The following is a 19,186-nucleotide window of genomic DNA, read 5'->3' as shown; positions in this document are numbered from 1 at the left end:
CTCTTTTCCTTTTTTATTTTATTTTGTTGTTATCGCCAGGCTACAGTACAGACCGTTTTAGATACGCATGAATACTAAATAATAATAATAATTTAGCAAACTATGTTAGCCTGCTGATTTGTATTTTATAAATTTTTATTAATTATTCATATTTTATTATTTAATATTCAGTTGAATGAGCTGGTTATTATATCAAATTGTAGCGTTTTAAAACCTCTAGATGTGGCTGGAATAGGCTAAATAAAGAAAGAAAATAACACTCATAATTCCGCGTGCAAATGGAGTAATTTCAGATTTTGTTAACTGAAGTAAATTTTAAATGTAATCTAACTAGATATATACTAAAAGAATTGTACTGCGTAAATAATGCATTTCATAATTAGAGTATATTTGACCATTGAAGCCACTATGTGGCGCTGTTATCGTTATTAATGCCAATAATTCATAGTATTTGACAGTTGTGTTGTAAAGTGTGTAATACAAATAAATAGCACGAAAACTGTTTCTCTTAACGTTACTTGAAAAGTACACTTTGAGAACAAAAATGTATTTCTTTTCTTTTTTCATGAAAATGAATCCTCTCTCTCTCTCTCTGCATATCTTTGATCACAGGTCTGCTCCCTCCTACAGAGCAGAACAAACATGCATCTGCCCCTGGATCTCCCCCGAGCAACTTCAGCACAGACGGAGCACAATAATATCATTAAGACACGCTGTCAGGTCTAATAATGTGGAAGATCAGCGGTGTCCTGCTCACCTGGGCTCTGCTGCTCATTCTGCGCGTGCGACTGGTGCGAGCTCAGACTCCGGACAGGTGAGTTTATCGGTGAAAGCTCATGCATGATCACAGCGTCGTGGTGCATTCGTATGAACGTTTTATAATCATGCATAATGAGGCATTACTGTAGATATGAATGCGGCATCGATGCAGGTGTTTATTGTTCCTTCTCTTGTCTAGACAGAGCTTCACGTGCGGTGGGAATATCACAGGAGAGTCGGGTGTTATTGGTAGTCAGGGTTATCCGGGCGTCTATCCACCGAATACCAAATGTGTGTGGAGAATTACAGTAAGTATGAAGAGACTCAAACTGATTTATCATGTATTCAGCTAAACTGTAAATGACGTTCTGGCTCTAACAGATAAAACCAATTGACATTTTCTGAAACAAAATCAGTTCCTGGTAAAGAATAATGTTAAAGACAGGCTACTAGTGACTTAGTTTTAGGTTTTAAGCACTGCAGCAGAAATAAAACATGATATGGTGTTGCCATGTTAAATTAAATAGATTAAAGAAAAAAAATAAAACGCCAATCAAAGTCAGTATGGCAGAATTAACCAATCATCATGCAAATGCAGTGACTTAATTGCTGTAGGTTCTTTTCCCGCCTTAGAATATGCATATTTTTTCTACATAAAAAATAAATACATTAAATAAATTAAATTAAAAAATAAAAGTCCCTCATATGAATTTATATGTTTTTAATCCGCACATCCACTGTTGCTATTTTGCTACTTTTACTGTGCTGTGCGTTCACACCACCGCCGGCGGGACGCCCTGCCAGCGACGCTGTAGAAAGACCCTGGACTGACCACAGGGTATAAGTTAACCTCATGAAATATTTTAATTGTGAAAGCAAGATATTGATCGATAGAAAGAACTTAATTATAGTTACATGTTTGCTAACGAAATAAACCAATAAAAGCCATTTGTGGTGTGTTTTTGTGTTCATGGTTAAGTGCTAAATTAGTCTAATTTCAACATGCAGTTTATAGGAGACGTTTACTAGCCTAGGTCTTTAATTAACATTAATTTGTGTGCAGCCTGCATTCCAAACTGTCCTGGTTGAAGTGTAGCCTAAATGCAATTGGTCAAATCGGTGTTGTTTTGAGCAAATTAATTGCATTTCCGCTGAAAAACAAGGGTTCTAGCTTGAAAATGCTTGGGAACTAATGTGGTCGGAACCAAAGTTTACAGGACTGCGTTCTCTGGAACCCTCTCAAGCGGAGGAATTCTACATTCCGATTGGTTGCCGCCCAACCGCGTCATAGCTCATTACCATAAAGTTGACCTGACTTCAACTCTCCTCGATTCCCTCACCGTCCAAGAAGCGCCGCGCCGCTCTTGCCGGAGCTCGCCGCTTTGATTAGCAATAGATCTTTTTCACATTTCTGGGTTTTTTAGCAGCGGAAAAACTGCAATAGTGTTTTCACAACTTTCAATCAAAGAAAAAAATAAGCGACTGATAACGGCAGTCAGAAAAGAGAAAGATGTCAAATTTACCGTCTCTGCCATAGACCCTATATTAGAAACCATAGACATGTATAGATGCCCTATTTGACCGCTCCAGGCACGTTGATGCGGCAGCCATCTTGGAATGGTCCACTTGATGTCATTCACCATACTGTAGGTTCGCACAGAGCCGTTGGGTTCGCTGGCTATGCAGGATTGTGGCATCTTTCAAATATTCAGTGATTACTATGGTGAATGACGTCAAATTGACCACTACAACATGGCGGACGGCTTACATATAGCAAACTATAGAAACAGTCGCTAATGAGGCATCTACGTATATATAGACCCTACTCAACCGCTCCAGGCACGTAGATGCGGCCGCCATCTTGGAACGTTTTTTTGACATCACACACCATAATAATCAATGAATATTCAAAGATGCAACACTTGAGTCTTAAAATCTTTTCAACTATGTATTTTTTGTCAAGATTAGAGAAGGAATTTGACTGCTAAATAGAGCAGTGCAAATTAAAACAGAAAAATGACCACTAGAGACTAACAACTTTCCATGATAAGGCTATGTTTGTTTGCAAAACAGACTCTAGAGAATGAATTTGGGTAATTTAAGCTTTTAGATTATACCTGATACCACACACACACACAACCAAAATAGATTTAGCAGTTCTAACTTGCGGTTTTAGACGCGCACAATCAACTTGCGGTGGTGTTCATTTGAAGGGGGTGACCCAATACTTTTGGCAATATAGTGTATCTTCTATTAGTCGCACTTCTTCGGTTCCTGTCTTCTGTCTGCGAATGACGTAATCAAATCAGAAATGTCAGTACAATATAAATGGATGCCAGATATTTGTGAGCGCAAGTGCATTCTGGGTCTCTGTGACATCTGTTTCTTGCAGGTTCCAGAGGGCAAAGTGGTCGTCCTCTCATTTCGTTATCTCGACTTAGAGAGTGACAACCTGTGCCGCTACGATTATGTGGATGTTTATAGTGGCCATGCCAATGGACAGCGTCTTGGCCGCTTCTGTGGGACATTCAGTCCAGGAGCCCTTGTTTCTACAAGCAACAAGATGCTTGTACAAATGGTCTCTGATGCCAATACAGCTGGCAGCGGCTTCCTGGCTGTGTACTCTGCTGCCAACCCAAATGAACGAGGTAAGAACATCATAAAAATATATACCATAAAATTGGCTGTTAATAGGATCGACTTGCTTTGTTCAACTCTGCAGAGCCAAATGAGTTTAGTAGATGTTTTAATGTGTTTAAGATGTTTAAAATTCAGTGGCTAAAACCATCATACTACCATTCTCTTACATGCATCCAAAATAATCCATGTTTCCATCCATAAATTCAGGCATTATTAGGCAAGGATTGTATTTAAGTGGGCAAAGGTCGACTTTAATGAGCATTTAAGAGCTATCTGACAGCTCATAAAGAAGACAGAGCTCAAGAACATACAGGGGGAAGAGAAATTAATCTTTGAGACAAACAGTTTCTGTTTAGTAAATCACTGAAAGATCTTGTCGTTTCACACAAAAGGAAGAAGAGCCTGGTTTTAATTTCACTAGTTAAGCATAAAGGGATTTTCTCTGCAGGGTCTGACAGTTGATTTAGACTACTCTGTAGGAGCTGGAAGCTGGAGATCATTGCAGTGTATTTTGTGGCATGATGTGGAATTTCTCACAGACGGTTTTCCAGTGATTCAGTGATTGGTCATTAAAAATGTATTGTGTTATAAATCTACATACATAAAAAAAAATAAAGGATTTACGATGCTGATGACTGTTGAAACACGTCATCGTGAAAAGGGTTCATTTGGGCTGGTTTTGTTTTACAGACCAAGCAACCCTGAATCCATCTGCAGTACACTTTCAGAGGAAAAAGGTACAAAAGCTGTCAGTACGGCTGTACCCTTCTGATATGTATGATTTTGGTACTTATATGTACACTTTAGGCACCTGTATGTACCCTTAAGGTACCAATATACCCCCCTTAGGGGTAAATAAGGTACAGAGTTGTGCTTCTTGAAAATGTACCGCCTCAGTGACCAAACAACATAAAAACTGTTTATTTTTAATTTGATTAGTGGCATTTTTTTTATGACTGAAGGTATCACTGATACTAATACTACTGATGTCTCTATTTCCCCCCTAATATTTAACCATTGACTATAGCCATTCAACATTACAGTATAACTGAGAGTTATCGATTTTAATATTTATTAGACTTTAAAGGCAAGGCAGACTTTAGACTTTAAAAAATAACAACTTCTAATTTATGTGAACTTAAAACAATCTTCTCATAAGTCAGTTATAATAAATGTCATATTTACTGTGCCCTTCAGAAAGTAGGAAATATACAGAAATTGGATAAAGTTATCAAACACAAAATTCTAAATTAAATATAGATGAATACTTAAAGCCACAAAAGTTATTGATTTCCTCTTTTTTTCTTTTGTTCTTTGATTAACAGGCATCACAGCAGTTATTAGGTTATTTGGCTGCTATTACTTTAAGAGCTGCCGCTGCTGAACGTGACGTGGATCTGACACACACGCTCCTAATTTAATTCGTGCTTTAATATGAAATGATACAGACTACAGAGCGTGGCGGAATATTTGTGCGCGCAGTTGAAGAAGATTCTTTTTACTGATGTATAGCCTGACAACATTTAATCTGACCGCAGTTCAGCTGAAGCTCCCTCATCACCAGTATTGTTTCCGCGCTCGTTTGACTAGCGCATGTTGCTCAGGCGAAGTCGGAACGTTCATCTCCAACTTCTATATGCTTTCCCCCATCTGTCATTGGTTGGACAAAAGATGGTCCTGCCCCAAGCACACGCCATCGGCCGACCCAGTGTTGCTGTTTCAGTTTAGTTTGAATTCTCAAATGAATTTAAGACATAAACCTACAAATTGCTTACTTTATAATTCAAGTCTGGAACTGCACATGATATTCCTTCTGTAAGTCTGTAAACTCTCTCATAATGGCAAGGCTGTTGGGAAGGACATTTTAAAGCCGGCTGAATATGATGCTGTGCAATTATCTCATGCATTCCTTTTAATTAGGGGTGAGCGACCTCACGCTGGATGCTCAGTCTATGTTTAGAGTTCTTTTCGTGGAATTTAAGAGGAAATATTTCGTAAACTCCTACTCCTGTCTGGATGGATGTTTACAGGGGATCAGTACTGTGGTGGGAGATTAATGAAGCCGTCAGGAACCTTCAAGACCCCCAACTGGCCAGAGAAAGACTATCCTGCTGGAGTCACATGTTCTTGGCATATAGTAGCACCGAAGAACCAGGTGAACTCATTTATTCATTTACATATTACAATTAAATTTGTAGTCTATTGTTTATTTTTAACTTGAGTACAGACAGGAATAATACGTCAAAACTTGTTTGTTTGTCTACAGATTATAGAGGTGAAATTTGAGAAATTTGATGTGGAGAGGGACAACTACTGCCGTTATGATTATGTAGCAATTTTTAATGGTGGAGAAATCAACGATGCCAAAAGAATTGGGAAATACTGTGGTGACAGCCCACCCGCGTATGTATCATATCTTTCGTATTTAATCAGTCCTTTGCTCTATTTTCAAAATTATCAACATGTAGCTGTTAGCAGTACTTCTTTATTTGCATTTTACATTGACATGTATCTCTTTGCTTTAGACCCGTGTTCTCAGCGGGGAATCAGCTCTTCATTCAGTTCCTCTCAGATCTCAGTTTAACAGCGGATGGCTTTATTGGTCATTACAAATTTAGACCCAAGAAGTTTCCCACCACAACCGTTCCACCAACCACGACTGCACCACCCACCACCACCAGACCGATACGTAAGTACACCCACAAAACCTGCTGCTGAGGGCATTTCTCTCTAATCATACGGCATGTAGTTGGTGACCTTAATGTTAGCCTACACTACAGGGGTTACCTTAGGGTTAAAAATCAACGACTACTCATTAAACATCCCTATTGAAACGCCAAATGCAGCATTCATAACTTGAATGCTACCATGTTTGATGTCCTGTGAAGTTTTATTTATTTATTTTACTTCCACATTTAGTTTAATTTTTCTGGATTCCTTTTTTTTCTGTTTGAATTATTATAAATTCAGTTTTAATGGTTAAATCAAATTTTAGTTTTTGAAAAGTGTGTCTAATTAATTAAAATAATGAAACTTACAATATGATTTAACACCAATGTATTAAATGTTTAACAAACATTACCTTTTTTATACATTAGATGTTTTGTTTCTAACACATAAAATGTATATTATTTCTAAAATATATTTATTTTTAAAGTGGAATGTTTTTTTCCCAAATTTTAAATCATTCTCTGTTTTTTTTCTGTATTTTTTCCATTTTAATGGTTTATTTAAAGTTGAATAATGAAAATGCATGTCTAATCAATTGAATTCATAAAACATTATTGTTAGTTTTCATTCATTTATTTTATTTCTAATAATTAGGCCATGTGAAATGTTTTATCGTCAAATCACCGATCATAATGCGGCACAGAAGACTGGAATAATGATGCTGAATGATATACAAGTATAATAAGTACTGTATATTGAACTAATAATAGTTCACAATATTGCCGTTTTACTCTATTTGATGATACAAATGCAGCCTTGGTTAGCAAAAAGACTTCCTTCAGACACATTTAAAAATCCTATCAACCCAAAACTTTTGTAAACTAAATATATTTCTAGAAATGACCAACTGGACAAAATCTAAAATGATGTTTAAAAGGTGTTAAATGGAGCTGGAAGTAGAAAACTGCTACAGTATAGCTGGATTTAATTAGCCAAATGATTTAATGAGCCAAAATATTGATCAAATTATTAGTTGGCATATATACTGCTATTATTAGGTGAAATTGAATTGGTCCATTGAGTTATTTAAATTATTTATTTTAATAAATACATATGGAAATGACAGAGAGGAATTTCAGGCAATTTTACATCCATTTCTTCTTTGATATCAGCTTTATCCAATTTCTGAAGCTTGTACCTAAGCCTCACTTTCTCGCTTTTTGCACGCACATACTAAAAGATAAGCTCAGCTGGCTCAGAGACAGTAAGCTACAGTAAAACATCTTTTTGAAGTCTTTTTTTGCTATCTATACTCTTCTCTCCAGCTTTGAAGTACTCCGCAGTGCTGTGTCAACAGAAATGCAAACGGAAGGGAACCCCTGAGAGCCACTACTGTTCTAGCAACTTTGGTAAGAGAAGCCCTCTGCAGTTGATACTAACTTTTTTTTTTGCTGACACATGAAGACCCACACACACAACTGCAAAGTGAGGTGGGATCTTGTGGGTGGGGGGGCAACAGAGTAAGTGGAAACAAGTACTGATTGTTCACATTTTGTCTATAATCTAAGTGCATATTTTTTTCAGCATCCTATCTTTGGCCTGCTGGTTTTCAAAAGATTCCTTGAGCGTTTTTTGCCATCAGCACAGTGGATTTTTGTGTAGGATACAGTGCTCTTGTGTAAATAGACTGCAGTGGACTGTGGGTAAACTGTTGGTAAATGGGAGTGTTGATTCAGTCAAGCTTTTTGGCCGCAGTCGCTGCCCCTGGAACAGGTCTGCAATGTTCATGTCCAGGGGCGAGCAGATATTTCATTCTGATTTCTGCTGTTTACTTGGATTTGCATATGGGGAAATCCTGTGGTCGGTGGAGAGCAGAGTCACGTTGAGATTGAGAAACAAGAACTGAATGTGAACGATGGTGGAAAATTACATGCACATTAAGTCAAATTTGTATAATCACACACTTTATCTACCATCCAACCTTGCAGAAATGAATAAACACAAGTTTAGGATGTCAGGATGAAAATGCATGTTCAAATAATAGACATAAGCTATATTTAACTTTTCCCAAAATTTACCAGTTTGATTCTGCTGCTTCTTCATCTTGGTCTATTAGAAGGAGTTTAGTATGGAAGTCCACTGAACAAAAAATAAAGTAACTGTGAAATTTTATCTCACAAATCTGACTTCTTGTCAGAATTACGTGATATAAACTCGCAATTGCGAGTTATAAAGTCATAATTGCATGATATCAATTTACAGTACTGAGAAATAAAGTCAGAATTGCAAGATATAAACTCGCAATGGTTAGAAAAAATGGCAAAAGTAGGAGAAAAAAGTCAGAATTGTAGGATATAAAAAGTCAAAATTGCGAGTTTATATCTTGCAGTTCTGAGGAAAATAATAGAATTGCGAGGAAAAAAGTTCTGAGATAAAAAGTCACAATTACCTTGTTTTATTTTTCCATAGTTTGGTTTATTTGAAGTAAAAAGTACTGGAATTAAGAAAAGACCCCTAATAAAGACAAAAATGTTGTCAAAGCCCAAATTTTGTTATCAAGCTAAGTAATTAAAAGTAGTCTCTTAAAGTTTTTTTTTTTTGGACCCATTAGTGATCACTGGAACGGTCATCACTGCTGTAACGCGAGGAGGTAGCATGTATGCCACCATCTCCATAATCAATGTCTACAAGGAAGGTAACCTTGCTATCCAGCAGGCTGGCAAAACCATGAGCACAAAGATTGTCATCCTTTGCAAGAAGTGCCCCTATGTCAGACGAGGTAAGTGCCTTCTTCAGCTTTGGTAAATGCTAACACTAACATTCTGGACAGTTTCATCTGCCTCGGAAACCTGCTGAAGCACATCACTGTAACCTCTCATACTAAATATATAATTGTGTTCCTGTTAGTAATGCTTCTTTGTCAGTGTGTAAAAACAAATACCAATATTTCAGTTTATTTTCCACTTCATTTCTGAGAAATGCATCTGTAGCATGATGTCAGTTACCACAGACTGAAATAACTTACAGCAGGTTTTCTGTTAACTCAACATTTCTACAAATGTTTGCTAAACGAAACGATGCCTCATTGTATTTTGGTAATGAAAAAACATATAAACTCTTCCCAATTCAAGCAGCGAGTTGCTCTTAAATGTGCATTCAGTAGTATGCTATCAATTTAACTCTTTCTCCACCATTGACTGAATTTTACGTCATTTATGGGACAGTGGCATATTTCCCTGGCAGTGACAGAATCTTCTGGCCTTTTACGTGTTTTCACTGTTATATGGTAGGGGGCGCTATTACACATCTTCTAAAAGAGTACAGAATCTCTGTATCAAAACATGCGAAGAAGCAGAAACAAGCATTAGCTTATGTAAACAGATGCATATGTAAAATAACACAATCATCAATTGTTAAAAAGCATATACTGCCTAACCTTACTGAATAAAATGTTGACTCAGGAAGTGGTTTAGGACTGTGCAAGCTTTGGAGGTGTTAATAGAAGCAATCTACTCCATCTACATTTTGATCATTATTCTGAATCCAATCCAATCATTTGTCTTTGACGAAAAAAAAAAAAATAATAATAATAATATATATATAGAAACTTGCCCACATTCAAGTGTTGATTAAAAAAGAATGCAAGACGCTAGAATAAAATGGCTTTTTGTTTAAAAGCAGGCGCTCCGTTCAGATATACAACAAATATTATGGGGGCCATGAAAATTTTGTGAAAATGATAAAAAATGCTGCTATTAAGTAAATAATGGTATAAGTAAATAATGGCAAAATTTTCATTTTTCAGGGTCAACTGTTCCATTAATTTTTTTCCATTTAAGTTAATGGTGCATTAGTCAGCCCATTAAATAGTGTTTGTTAACATTGAAGTCTGCAGCAAAGTTCACTGTCAAAATGTTTTTATGACAAAATCTCACTGTCATATGTTTATACGGTATATAAACATATGGAGTGGATAGCACGAGTGAGGCCCCAGAGAAAAGCTGATCCAAAGCCCTTCCTGAATGTCTCTGCCGTTCCGTCACTGCATTCAGGTTTTTTCTGTGTGGTGTCGCTAGGTTTGAACTACATCTTCATGGGCCAGGCAGATGAGGAGGGCCGTGGAATGATCACCCCCCATCATTTCATCATGGCTTTCAAGGCCAAGAACCAGAGGGCCTTCAACATGCTGAAGAACAAACGCTGCTGAGCTCTTACAGACAATCTTTGGTCTCAAAATCCACACATGGGTGTGTGATGTCTTCATATTTGCCCTGCATGTCCCAACTTCCTTCATCGCTCACTCCAGAGGAGCCCGAGGACTGTTGAAGCAAATGCCACACGCCTGGTTGAGCTCTCTTGGTTCCTACTTCTCTTCTTACTGTTGTGATGAGCATCAAAATGGCAGCAAGAGCAAAAGTAGTAAGACAGGACAGGTGAAGAAAGCTAAAATGTAAAGATCAAGATGATGGTGTTTTGAATGGCAGTTTAGAAGATATTTCTAGATTTTTGATCAAATAGCAAAGTTAGAGGACCTTTGTTGATGATGTCTAAAAGGCAATAAACTAGTAGCACAGCTTTGAAATCATGCTGGATATGTTACATTTTGTCTATAAAGTATTTTCATAGAAACGGATACCTAGTGGTAAATGTTAAGTTATAAATTATTTGTTTAATTAAAGAAAAAATAAAGTTCATTATCAGTTAAGTCTTGGATATTGTCTTCATGATTTATTTGGCATTTGTTTAATTTATTAATTTATTTTAATTTGCTGTATTTTTGTAAATTTATTGCATTTTTTCCCGAATCAGATTTCAACTGATTTGAAAATGAAGATTTAAAGGAAGCTTTCAAAGTTCAAAATATTCAAGTAGTTCACATGGTCATGTCAGAACATCTTTTTCTAAAATTGCCTAGGGCTCAGAGTGCTTGACTATGAAGGGCACTATTCAAACATTTAACTCCTTAATAGACTTTTAAAAGGGACATATTCTACAATTATTTTCAGGTTTATTTTTAAGAGTTTATTTTCAGCATCAAAATACCACAAATAAATAAATAAAACATAGTAGATATTCTCAGACGTCTTCAACCACGCTCCTGGGCTCAGGTGGGTCTGTTCTGTGGTGTTTAGGTCCAACCCTAATCAAACACACCTGAACCAGTCATTCAAAGTCTTCATGATTACTTGACATGAACAAAATTACAAGCAGGTTAGAAATAAACATTGCAGGACAGTTGGTCTTCAGGAGCAGGGCTGAAGACTGTTGCTTTACAATACATTTAATGTGAATTAGTCTTAAAATACATATTCAAATACTGCAAGTTACTAAGAACTTATGCAAGTTCAATATAAAAACATTTCTTCATAATAAATGTTATTTATTTGAAAAGAATGAAACTTTTAGAAAACAAGTAGGATGCAAGAGTATTACATAAGTTATGATTCTGCAGGCTTTGGTGTAGAATAAACAGAGCTTGATACTATTCCAGTGGAGTCCCAGGACTTTTTCATCTTCCAAAGAAAAAGAAGAAGAGCGTTGTTGAGCATGCTGGGTCGCTTTTACTAAATGCACATGGCTTAGCTTCTGGGGTAAAACATGGCATATTTGGAGGTGCGGAAGCCCAAAAGGTCCCTCATTTCATTGCGGAACTTGGAGAGGTCTTGCCGCAGATCATTGAGGTTCTCTACCGTGGCCTGGTCCGTGCTCTGCATCTTCTGCCTTGTGGAGGTCAGGTAACGGTGAACAAGACAGCACATAATCTTCTGATAGTTCTCATCTCTTTTCTGCTTCAGGCTCCTCCATTCCTGGAAGCAAAGAGTTAGAGGATCACTGGCAAGCTGACTGTAAGGCATGTCTACAGCTCACCTCTCTTCCACTAACATGGTGCCAATTCTATGTTACCCCTTTTCCAGCAAAAGGGTGCACACTGTGATACCAGAACCAGTTCTCGGCCAATGCTCAGGCAAACCTTTTGCAAGTGGTCTCGTTTTTTCCACCGACATATCCATTTTTCCATTGACAAATGAACTGTAACATTGGATGTTACGTTGTTACGTGTTAATTATGCTACTACACAAATAGCCCAAAGATAAACTCGGTGCCAGAAGTGACCAATCCTGCTCCACCTGCCTAGAAGTTTTGAGCACTCCTAAAGATCTTTACTACCTGGTTCAGTTGTATTTAATTTACGTTTAAAGTTAAAGCCTTCTGGGTGCAGGATTGGCATCCCTGGTGTATGTAGTTAAAGAGGTGTGTGAACTTGCAAGTACGATGTCAGACACTGTAATATGGTCTGGCCCCCACCCTGCTTACCAGGGTGATGAGATACATAGCAGACTGTCGTCACTCAATGGCTGGATTTCTAAGTGGTGCCCGCAGAATAACATATACTTTATAGACAATTGGACGAGTTTTTGGGGCAGACCTGACCTGTTGAAAAGAGATGGTCTTCATCCCTGCTGGGGTGGTGCCACTCTTCTCGCTAGAAATATGGCACATAGTTTTAGAGTTCGTACTTGACTAACTGGGGCCCAGGTCAGGAAGCAGACAGACTGGCTAAACCAACCGTCTGCTAGCCGCCTCACGTCACAGAAGTCAGTTAATTCTCAGCACATAGAGACTCCTTCACCCAGATATCACACTATATAGACTGTGTCTGTTCCCCGAACTAGAAAATACAGAAAACGTCCAAACCAAATTAAGAGTAACAATTTAATTGATGTTCAACAAATAAAAAATGTTTACAATACAGAGAAACAATTAAAACTAGGCTTGCTGAATATCAGGTCCCTTTCTACAAAAGCACTTTTTGTAAATTATTTGATCAATGATCATAACCTAGATTTGCTCTGATTGACAGAAACATGGCTAAAACCAAATGAATACATTACTTTACATGAGTCTACCCCCCAAGATTACTGCTTTAAAAAATTAGCCATGTCAAGTAAAGGGGGAGGTGTTGCTACAATTTATAGCTCAGTATTTCTCAGAGGGCAGGCTTTAAGTATAACTCGTTTGAAGTTATGGTGCTGCGTATAACATTATCTAGAGAAACACGTGTTAGTGATAAATCCCCTGTGATGTTTGTACTGGCTACTGTATACAGGCCACCAGGGCACCACGCAGACTTTATTAAATAATTTGCTGATTTTCTATCTGAGTTAGTACTGGCTGCAGATAAAGTCTTAATTGTTGCCGATTTTAATATCCATGTCGATAATGAAAAAGATGCATTAGGATCCAGCATTCATAGACATTCTGAACTCTATTGGGGTTAGACAACATGTTTCAGGACCTACTCATTGTCGAAATCAAACTCTAGATTTAATACTGTCACATGGAATTGATGTTAGTGGTCTTGAAATTCTGCAGCAAAGCTATGATATCTCAGATCATTATCTAGTCTTGTGTAAACTCCATTTAGCTAAAACTGTAAATTCTACTCCTTGTTACAAATATGGTAGAACCATCACTTCTACTACAAAAGACTGCTTTGTAAGTAATCTTCCTGATTTATCTCAATTCCTCAGCATACCCAACAGCGCAGAAAAACTTGATGATGTAACAGAAACTATGCACTCTCTTTTCTAGCACTTTAGATACAGTTGCTCCTTTACACTTAAGGAAGATCAAAGAAAACAGTCTGACGCTGTAGTATAATGAGCACACTCGCACCCTAAAGAGAGCAGCCCGGAAAATGGTGCGCAGTTGGAGGAAAACAAAACTAGAGGTATTTCGTATAGCTTGGCGGGAAAGTACCCTATCCTATAGAAAAGCATTAAAAACTGCTAGATCTGATTACTTTTCATCTCTTGTAGAAGAAAACAAACATAACCCCCGGTATTTATTCAATACAGTCACTACATTAACGAAAAATAAAGCAGCAACAGGTGTTGGAATTTCCCAAGAGCACAGCAGTAATGACTTTATGAACTACTTTACTTCCAAGATCGATACTATCAGAGATAAAATTGCAACCATGCAGCCGTCAGCTAGCGTATCACATCAGATAGTGCACTATAGATCCCCCGAGGAACAATTCCACTCATTCTCTACTGTAGGAGAGGAAGAATTGTATAAACTTGTTAAATCATCTAAACCAACAACATGTATGTTAGACCCTATTCCATCTAAACTACTAAAAGAGCTGCTTCCAGTCATAGATCCTCTTTTGGCAATTTTTAATTAATCATTGACATTAGGATATGTCCCCAAAACCTTGGCTGTTATTAAGCCTATCATTAAAAAAACACAACTTGACCCCGAAGATACAGACTAATCTCAAATCTCCCTTTTCTGTCAAAGATACTAGAAAAGGTAGTATCCTCACAGTTATATTCCTTCTTAGAGAAAAATGGTATCTAGTCAGGATTTAGACCGTATCATAGTACTGAGACTGCTCTCATTAGAGTTACAAATTACCTGCTTCTATCATCTGATCGTGGTTGTATCTCTTTATTAGTTCTACTGGATCTTAGCGCTACGTTCGACCACAACATTCTTTTAAATAGACTAGAAAACTTTGTTGGCATTAGTGGAAGTGGTTCAAATCGTCCTTATCTGACCGCCATCAGTTCGTAGCAGCAAAATGAAGAGGTATCATATCGATCACAAGTACAGTATGGAGTACCTCAAGGCTCAGTACTAGGGCCGTTACTTTTCACGCTTTACCCTTGGGAGATATAATCAGGAGACATGGTGTTAGCTTTCACTGTTATGCTGATGATACTCCGCTCTATATTCCTTCACGGCCCGGTGAAACACAATTGAAACACAAAAATTGAGAAACTAACGGAATGCATAGTCAATATAAAAAACTGGATGACGAGTAACTTCTTACTGCTAAATTAGAACACTATCTAACACTCGACGGCTGCTCTGTCAATTCTTCTTCATCAGTTAGGAACCTAGGTGTGCTGTTTGATAGCAATCTTTCATTTGAAAACCATGTTTCTAGCATCTTTAAAACTGTGTTTTTCCATCTCAAAATCATATCTAAATTGCAACCTATGCTCTCAACGTCAAATGCAGTAATGCTAATTCATGCGTTTATTACAAGGTTAGACTATTGTAATGCTTTACTGGGTGGTTGTTCTGCACGCTTGATCAACAAAGTACAGTTGGTCCAAAATGCAGCAGCTAGAGTCCTTACTAGAACCAGGAAGTATGACCATATTAGCCCAGTTCTGTCAACACTGCACTGGCTCCCTATCAAACATTGTATAGATTTTAAAATCTTGTTAATTACTTATAAAGCCCTGAATGGCTTACCTCCTCAGTACTTGAGCGAGCTCTTATCACATTATTATCCTCCACGTCCGCTGCGTTCTCAAAAATCGACTACGGGCGGCAGATCCTTTTCCTATTTAGTACCCAAACTCTGGAACAATCTACCTAACACTGTTCGGGAGGCAGACACACTCTGTCAGTTTAAATCTAGATTAAAGACACATTTCTTTAACCTGGCTTACACATAACACACTAATACACTTCTATTATTCAAATCCGTTAAAGGAATGTTAGGCTGCATTAATTAGATCAACCGGAACCGGGAACACTTCTCATAACACACAATGTACTCGTTACATCGTAAGAAGAATGGCATCTACGTGAATATTTGTCTGTTTCTTTCTTATTCTGTTTCTCAGTCTGTGTCCGGATCAGATGACAGATCGGCGCCAGGAGATGATGTCTGCGGCCCTGATTGTCGGCGGAGGCCGGACACCTTGATGAGCCCCGGGGACATATCCCCAGTGAAGACCTCGACTAAAAATACAATAAATCTAAAAACTAAATAAAATAACTAAAAATATAATAAAATATTTAAAATTTTAATTAAAACAACAAGTAAACAATAAATAAACAATAATATCCTGGCCAGAGGAGAACTGGCCCCCTGACTGAGCCTGGTTTCTCCCAAGGTTTTTTTTCTCCATTCTGTCACAGAGGGAGTGTTGGTTCCTTGCCACTGTCGCCTCTGGCTTGCTCAGTTGGGGACACTTAATTTCTAATGATTATCGTCAATTTGATTTCACAGATACTATTTAAACTAAACTGAGCTAGACAATGACATCTCTGAATTCAATAATGAAATGCCTTTAACTGAAAATTGAGTGTTTAATCTTATTATTATACATTACTGTCACTCTATCCTCCAACTTGATACTGTTAAGTGCTTTAGACACAATCTGTATTGTTAAAAGCGCTATATAAATAAAGGTGACTTGAATTGACTAGTTATGGTGTTGTTCATAGTTGTTGTTGTTCATGAATCTTGTGTACTGACAGTTCTCATAAACCAGGGGTGTCCAATCTTTTTCCTGGAAGTCCACTGTTCTTCAGAGTTCAGCTCAAACCCCAATAAAACACACCTGAAACAGCTACTCAAGGTCTAACTAGGCATACTAGAAACTTCCGGCAGGTGTGCTGAGGCAAGATGAAAGAATGAAACTCTGCAGGACAGTGGCCTTCTAAGAATGAGTTTGGACACCCCTGTCCAAACACCTACCTAGCTCCAACACACCTACCTATAGGTTTCTAGTAATCCTGAAGATCTTGTTTAGATGGTTCAGATGTGTTTATTTGTAATCGGAGCTAAACTCTGCAGGAAGGTGGCCCTCCAGGAACAGGATTGTACAACCCTGTCATAAATGTTGAGCTCTCTGTTTTCGAGAGATTGAAACTGAAGCAGATTTACTGTCTTTAAAAAAGCAGATTTACTGTCTTTATTTTGCGTATGGACAGGTGGACATATGGACACCCTTGGTTGTCTACATAAGGGTTGGAGCTAAACTCTGCAGCACATTGGCCCTCCAAGGCAGAGTAGTCTTTAGGAGCAGGAGTTTTTACTTGACTGTCAATAGGTCAATTATCCATATACCAGTAAATGCAAACTATGGATAGACAGTACAGTAGATATAGGTTCACAAGATATAAGCTCACATATTTCTTACACACCTTGAGGCTATTCTGTCTCTTGACCTTGCCTGTGGAGGTGTGGGAACAGATCCATTTGCTCAAACTGATGACCAAGTAATACACGGTCTTAGGAGAGGGTAGGATGTTGAAAGGTGGAGGCAGTGTGCACTTGTCATCGAAGTAGCTGAGCCACAGCTTGGCCCGGGCAAACTTCCACTCCTTATCTTCGTGGTTCTGCAAGGAGATAAAATCATCAAGGTACAATAATTCCTTCACTACCTGTTGCTACCTGCCTGATGCCTGTTTCCACATGTACAAGTAACTACATGTATATGTACTCATTCACATCTTCCTTATACAAAGAGTAATATACATGAAGATTGCTATCTTTTAGTATTCCCATTCATCACAATTGTGAGGGATTAGTCACATGGCACTTTTTTTTTTTTTTTTGCTTAGGCAATTTTGTCCAGAACTGAGTGTGCATAAGCACTGATGTCAGGTTCCAGGTCCCCTATTTCCAGTGTTATATGTGCCAGCTGATCAAAGGTTGCTGAGATGAACAGGAATGCTAATGGATAGACCTCCTTCAAACAACCGATTAGACCAGATTAAAAACTCTGCTGCCCCCATCAGGTTTGAAGAACCCATAGTGTTTATGTGATGTTAACACTTGTGAATGAATATGTGAAACTTCATTTTATTAAATCTAGTTGTCAGAAACACAGTAATGGTATCATCATGTATCATGTTGAGAAAGCATCAAATAATCTCAAGGGTCACTTACAGCAATTTGTCTGAAGCTCTTATGCAGCATGGCCACCAGGAGTTTGGTGAGAACAATGACCACAACAATGTTGTAGGTACCGACGATAAGAGCACCAACAAACGACCGCAGCTCCTCTGTGTAGCTAATCCTTGTAACAAACAGAGCCACATGTGCCAGGGAAAAAATGTACCAGAAGAGGGCGTAACATGTCCCCATAAACCTGGAGAAAGTTAAAGATAAATGATTATGGTAAAATATTTCAGTAAAACAGACCTCTTTTTTTCATGGTCAACATGGTACCTTGCATCTTTAGAACAATGATTTATGGCCTTGTCCCAAATCGCACCCTAAACCATTGTGGTATTCCTCTGAGACTACACTTTCATGACGTAATGCTGCTTTGACTGTCATGTAGAAGTCAAAAGGGAATATAGCGGCTGCAAAGGTGGTGCTCATGAGCACCCTTCTGAAAGGTAAAATGATGAATGGGAAACCATATGATCTTGTGGACTTGATGGACAAGTGTACAAGGTAGCCATTGCAAGTCTGCAAGCCCGCAAGTGCACATGAAGTGTGCCAGTTGGGACAGGGCTTGTGTCACAGAAAGCTAAAAACTGTTTTGTCTGTCAAATACGTTTCAAATGGGTCATAAGTTCATGAGTTCAAGAGGAAGAACTCAGAACTCAAAACTTCCTCCCTAGTCCAAGAAGAGCATTTATTGAAACTAAGATGCAAAAACTAATTTTGAGAGAAAAAATAAGCATGAAATGGCCCCTTTAACTATTAAATTCTCTGATTAGTGAAAATGAGATGAAATACAAAGTACGTGTGAAAGGTGTCGTTGCTCTGCTCTCGACAAAAGATGCCCTCACAGTCCTTGGCTCTATTTTTGGAGCTGGATACGTCCTTGTCTTTTCCATACAGTTGTGTCAGGCCAATGGTGAAAGAGCTGAGTACAAGCAGGAATAAGCCAAGAAACTTCCCAAACTCTTGTAGCATCTGGCCCATGGAGATCTGCAATGACAAATACGCCACATTACTTCCACATCAAAGCCTGAGCAGTCCTAGTCTTAGCTTCAGACGTCACGCCCACGGACCGTTGGCTGAACGTCTGATGCATACGGCACACAAAAGTGGAAACACTTCAGGAGTTTCGAAGTCATCATCGGATTGGTTGAATTATACAGGATTTCCGGGAGATGCGTGTGCTGCATTCTTTAACTGCATTCATGTTTACAACTGTGATGACGAGCGCTTCAGGATCAACTAAACGCTGGATTTTCAAAATGTGAAATATTTAAAGTTTGCGGCATAGAATCTTTAAAATACGTCAGAGAGTTTTACACACCGGTCTGTTATTGTGGCGACTTTTCCATGCTGTCTGGAGAAAAGAAGAAGAAAAAATCTGCCAGCACTGAAATTAAATTT

General features: G+C 38.1%; 2 protein-coding genes across 4 annotated transcripts in view; one reads left to right on the top strand and one right to left on the bottom strand.

Annotated features, from left to right (window-relative positions):
- Positions 1 to 604: 604 nt before the first annotated feature.
- On the top strand, positions 605 to 15,859 carry LOC306865177 (procollagen C-endopeptidase enhancer 2-like). Of its 3 annotated transcripts, none has more exons than XM_079409629.1 (9): positions 605 to 814; positions 959 to 1,067; positions 3,152 to 3,407; positions 5,430 to 5,554; positions 5,666 to 5,802; positions 5,925 to 6,088; positions 7,395 to 7,478; positions 8,681 to 8,848; positions 10,146 to 10,781. In XM_079409629.1, exons 1-9 carry the CDS (start codon positions 729 to 731, stop codon positions 10,274 to 10,276), a joined length of 1,260 nt encoding a protein of 419 aa, XP_079265755.1. In that variant the 5' UTR covers positions 605 to 728; the 3' UTR covers positions 10,277 to 10,781. The 3 variants fall into 3 exon arrangements, with proteins under 3 accessions (XP_079265755.1, XP_079265754.1, XP_079265756.1); XM_079409628.1 differs by having other exon boundaries at positions 645 to 814; positions 10,122 to 10,781; XM_079409630.1 differs by lacking the exon at positions 10,146 to 10,781 and adding an exon at positions 15,720 to 15,859 and having other exon boundaries at positions 674 to 814.
- The window catches only part of LOC306865176 (short transient receptor potential channel 1-like), a 24,212-nt gene continuing 16,087 nt past the window's right edge, over positions 11,062 to 19,186 (bottom strand). The window contains exons 10-13 of the mRNA XM_079409627.1: positions 18,585 to 18,772; positions 17,777 to 17,978; positions 17,029 to 17,223; positions 11,062 to 11,876 (exon numbers count right to left, since the gene is read on the bottom strand). Coding sequence (XP_079265753.1) covers positions 11,649 to 11,876; positions 17,029 to 17,223; positions 17,777 to 17,978; positions 18,585 to 18,772 — 813 coding nt within the window. The 3' untranslated portion in view covers positions 11,062 to 11,648. The remainder of the gene's footprint in view (positions 11,877 to 17,028; positions 17,224 to 17,776; positions 17,979 to 18,584; positions 18,773 to 19,186) is intronic.

The sequence above is a fragment of the Barbus barbus genome, assembly GCF_936440315.1.
Source record: "Barbus barbus genome assembly, chromosome: 46".
NCBI lineage: Eukaryota > Metazoa > Chordata > Actinopteri > Cypriniformes > Cyprinidae > Barbus > Barbus barbus.
This window is presented reverse-complemented; position numbering and strand designations above follow the sequence as displayed.

What these genes read in the sequence shown, in the direction of transcription:
- LOC306865177 (XM_079409628.1), top strand. Translation starts at nt 729, where the DNA reads ATGTGGAAGATCAGCGGTGTCCTGCTCACCTGGGCTCTGCTGCTCATT. An exon ending in CACCACCACCAGACCGATAC is followed by an intron (nt 6,089 to 7,394) that starts GTAAGTACACCC and finishes TCTTCTCTCCAG; the next exon opens with CTTTGAAGTACTCCGCAGTG. An exon ending in CTACTGTTCTAGCAACTTTG is followed by an intron (nt 7,479 to 8,680) that starts GTAAGAGAAGCC and finishes TGGACCCATTAG; the next exon opens with TGATCACTGGAACGGTCATC.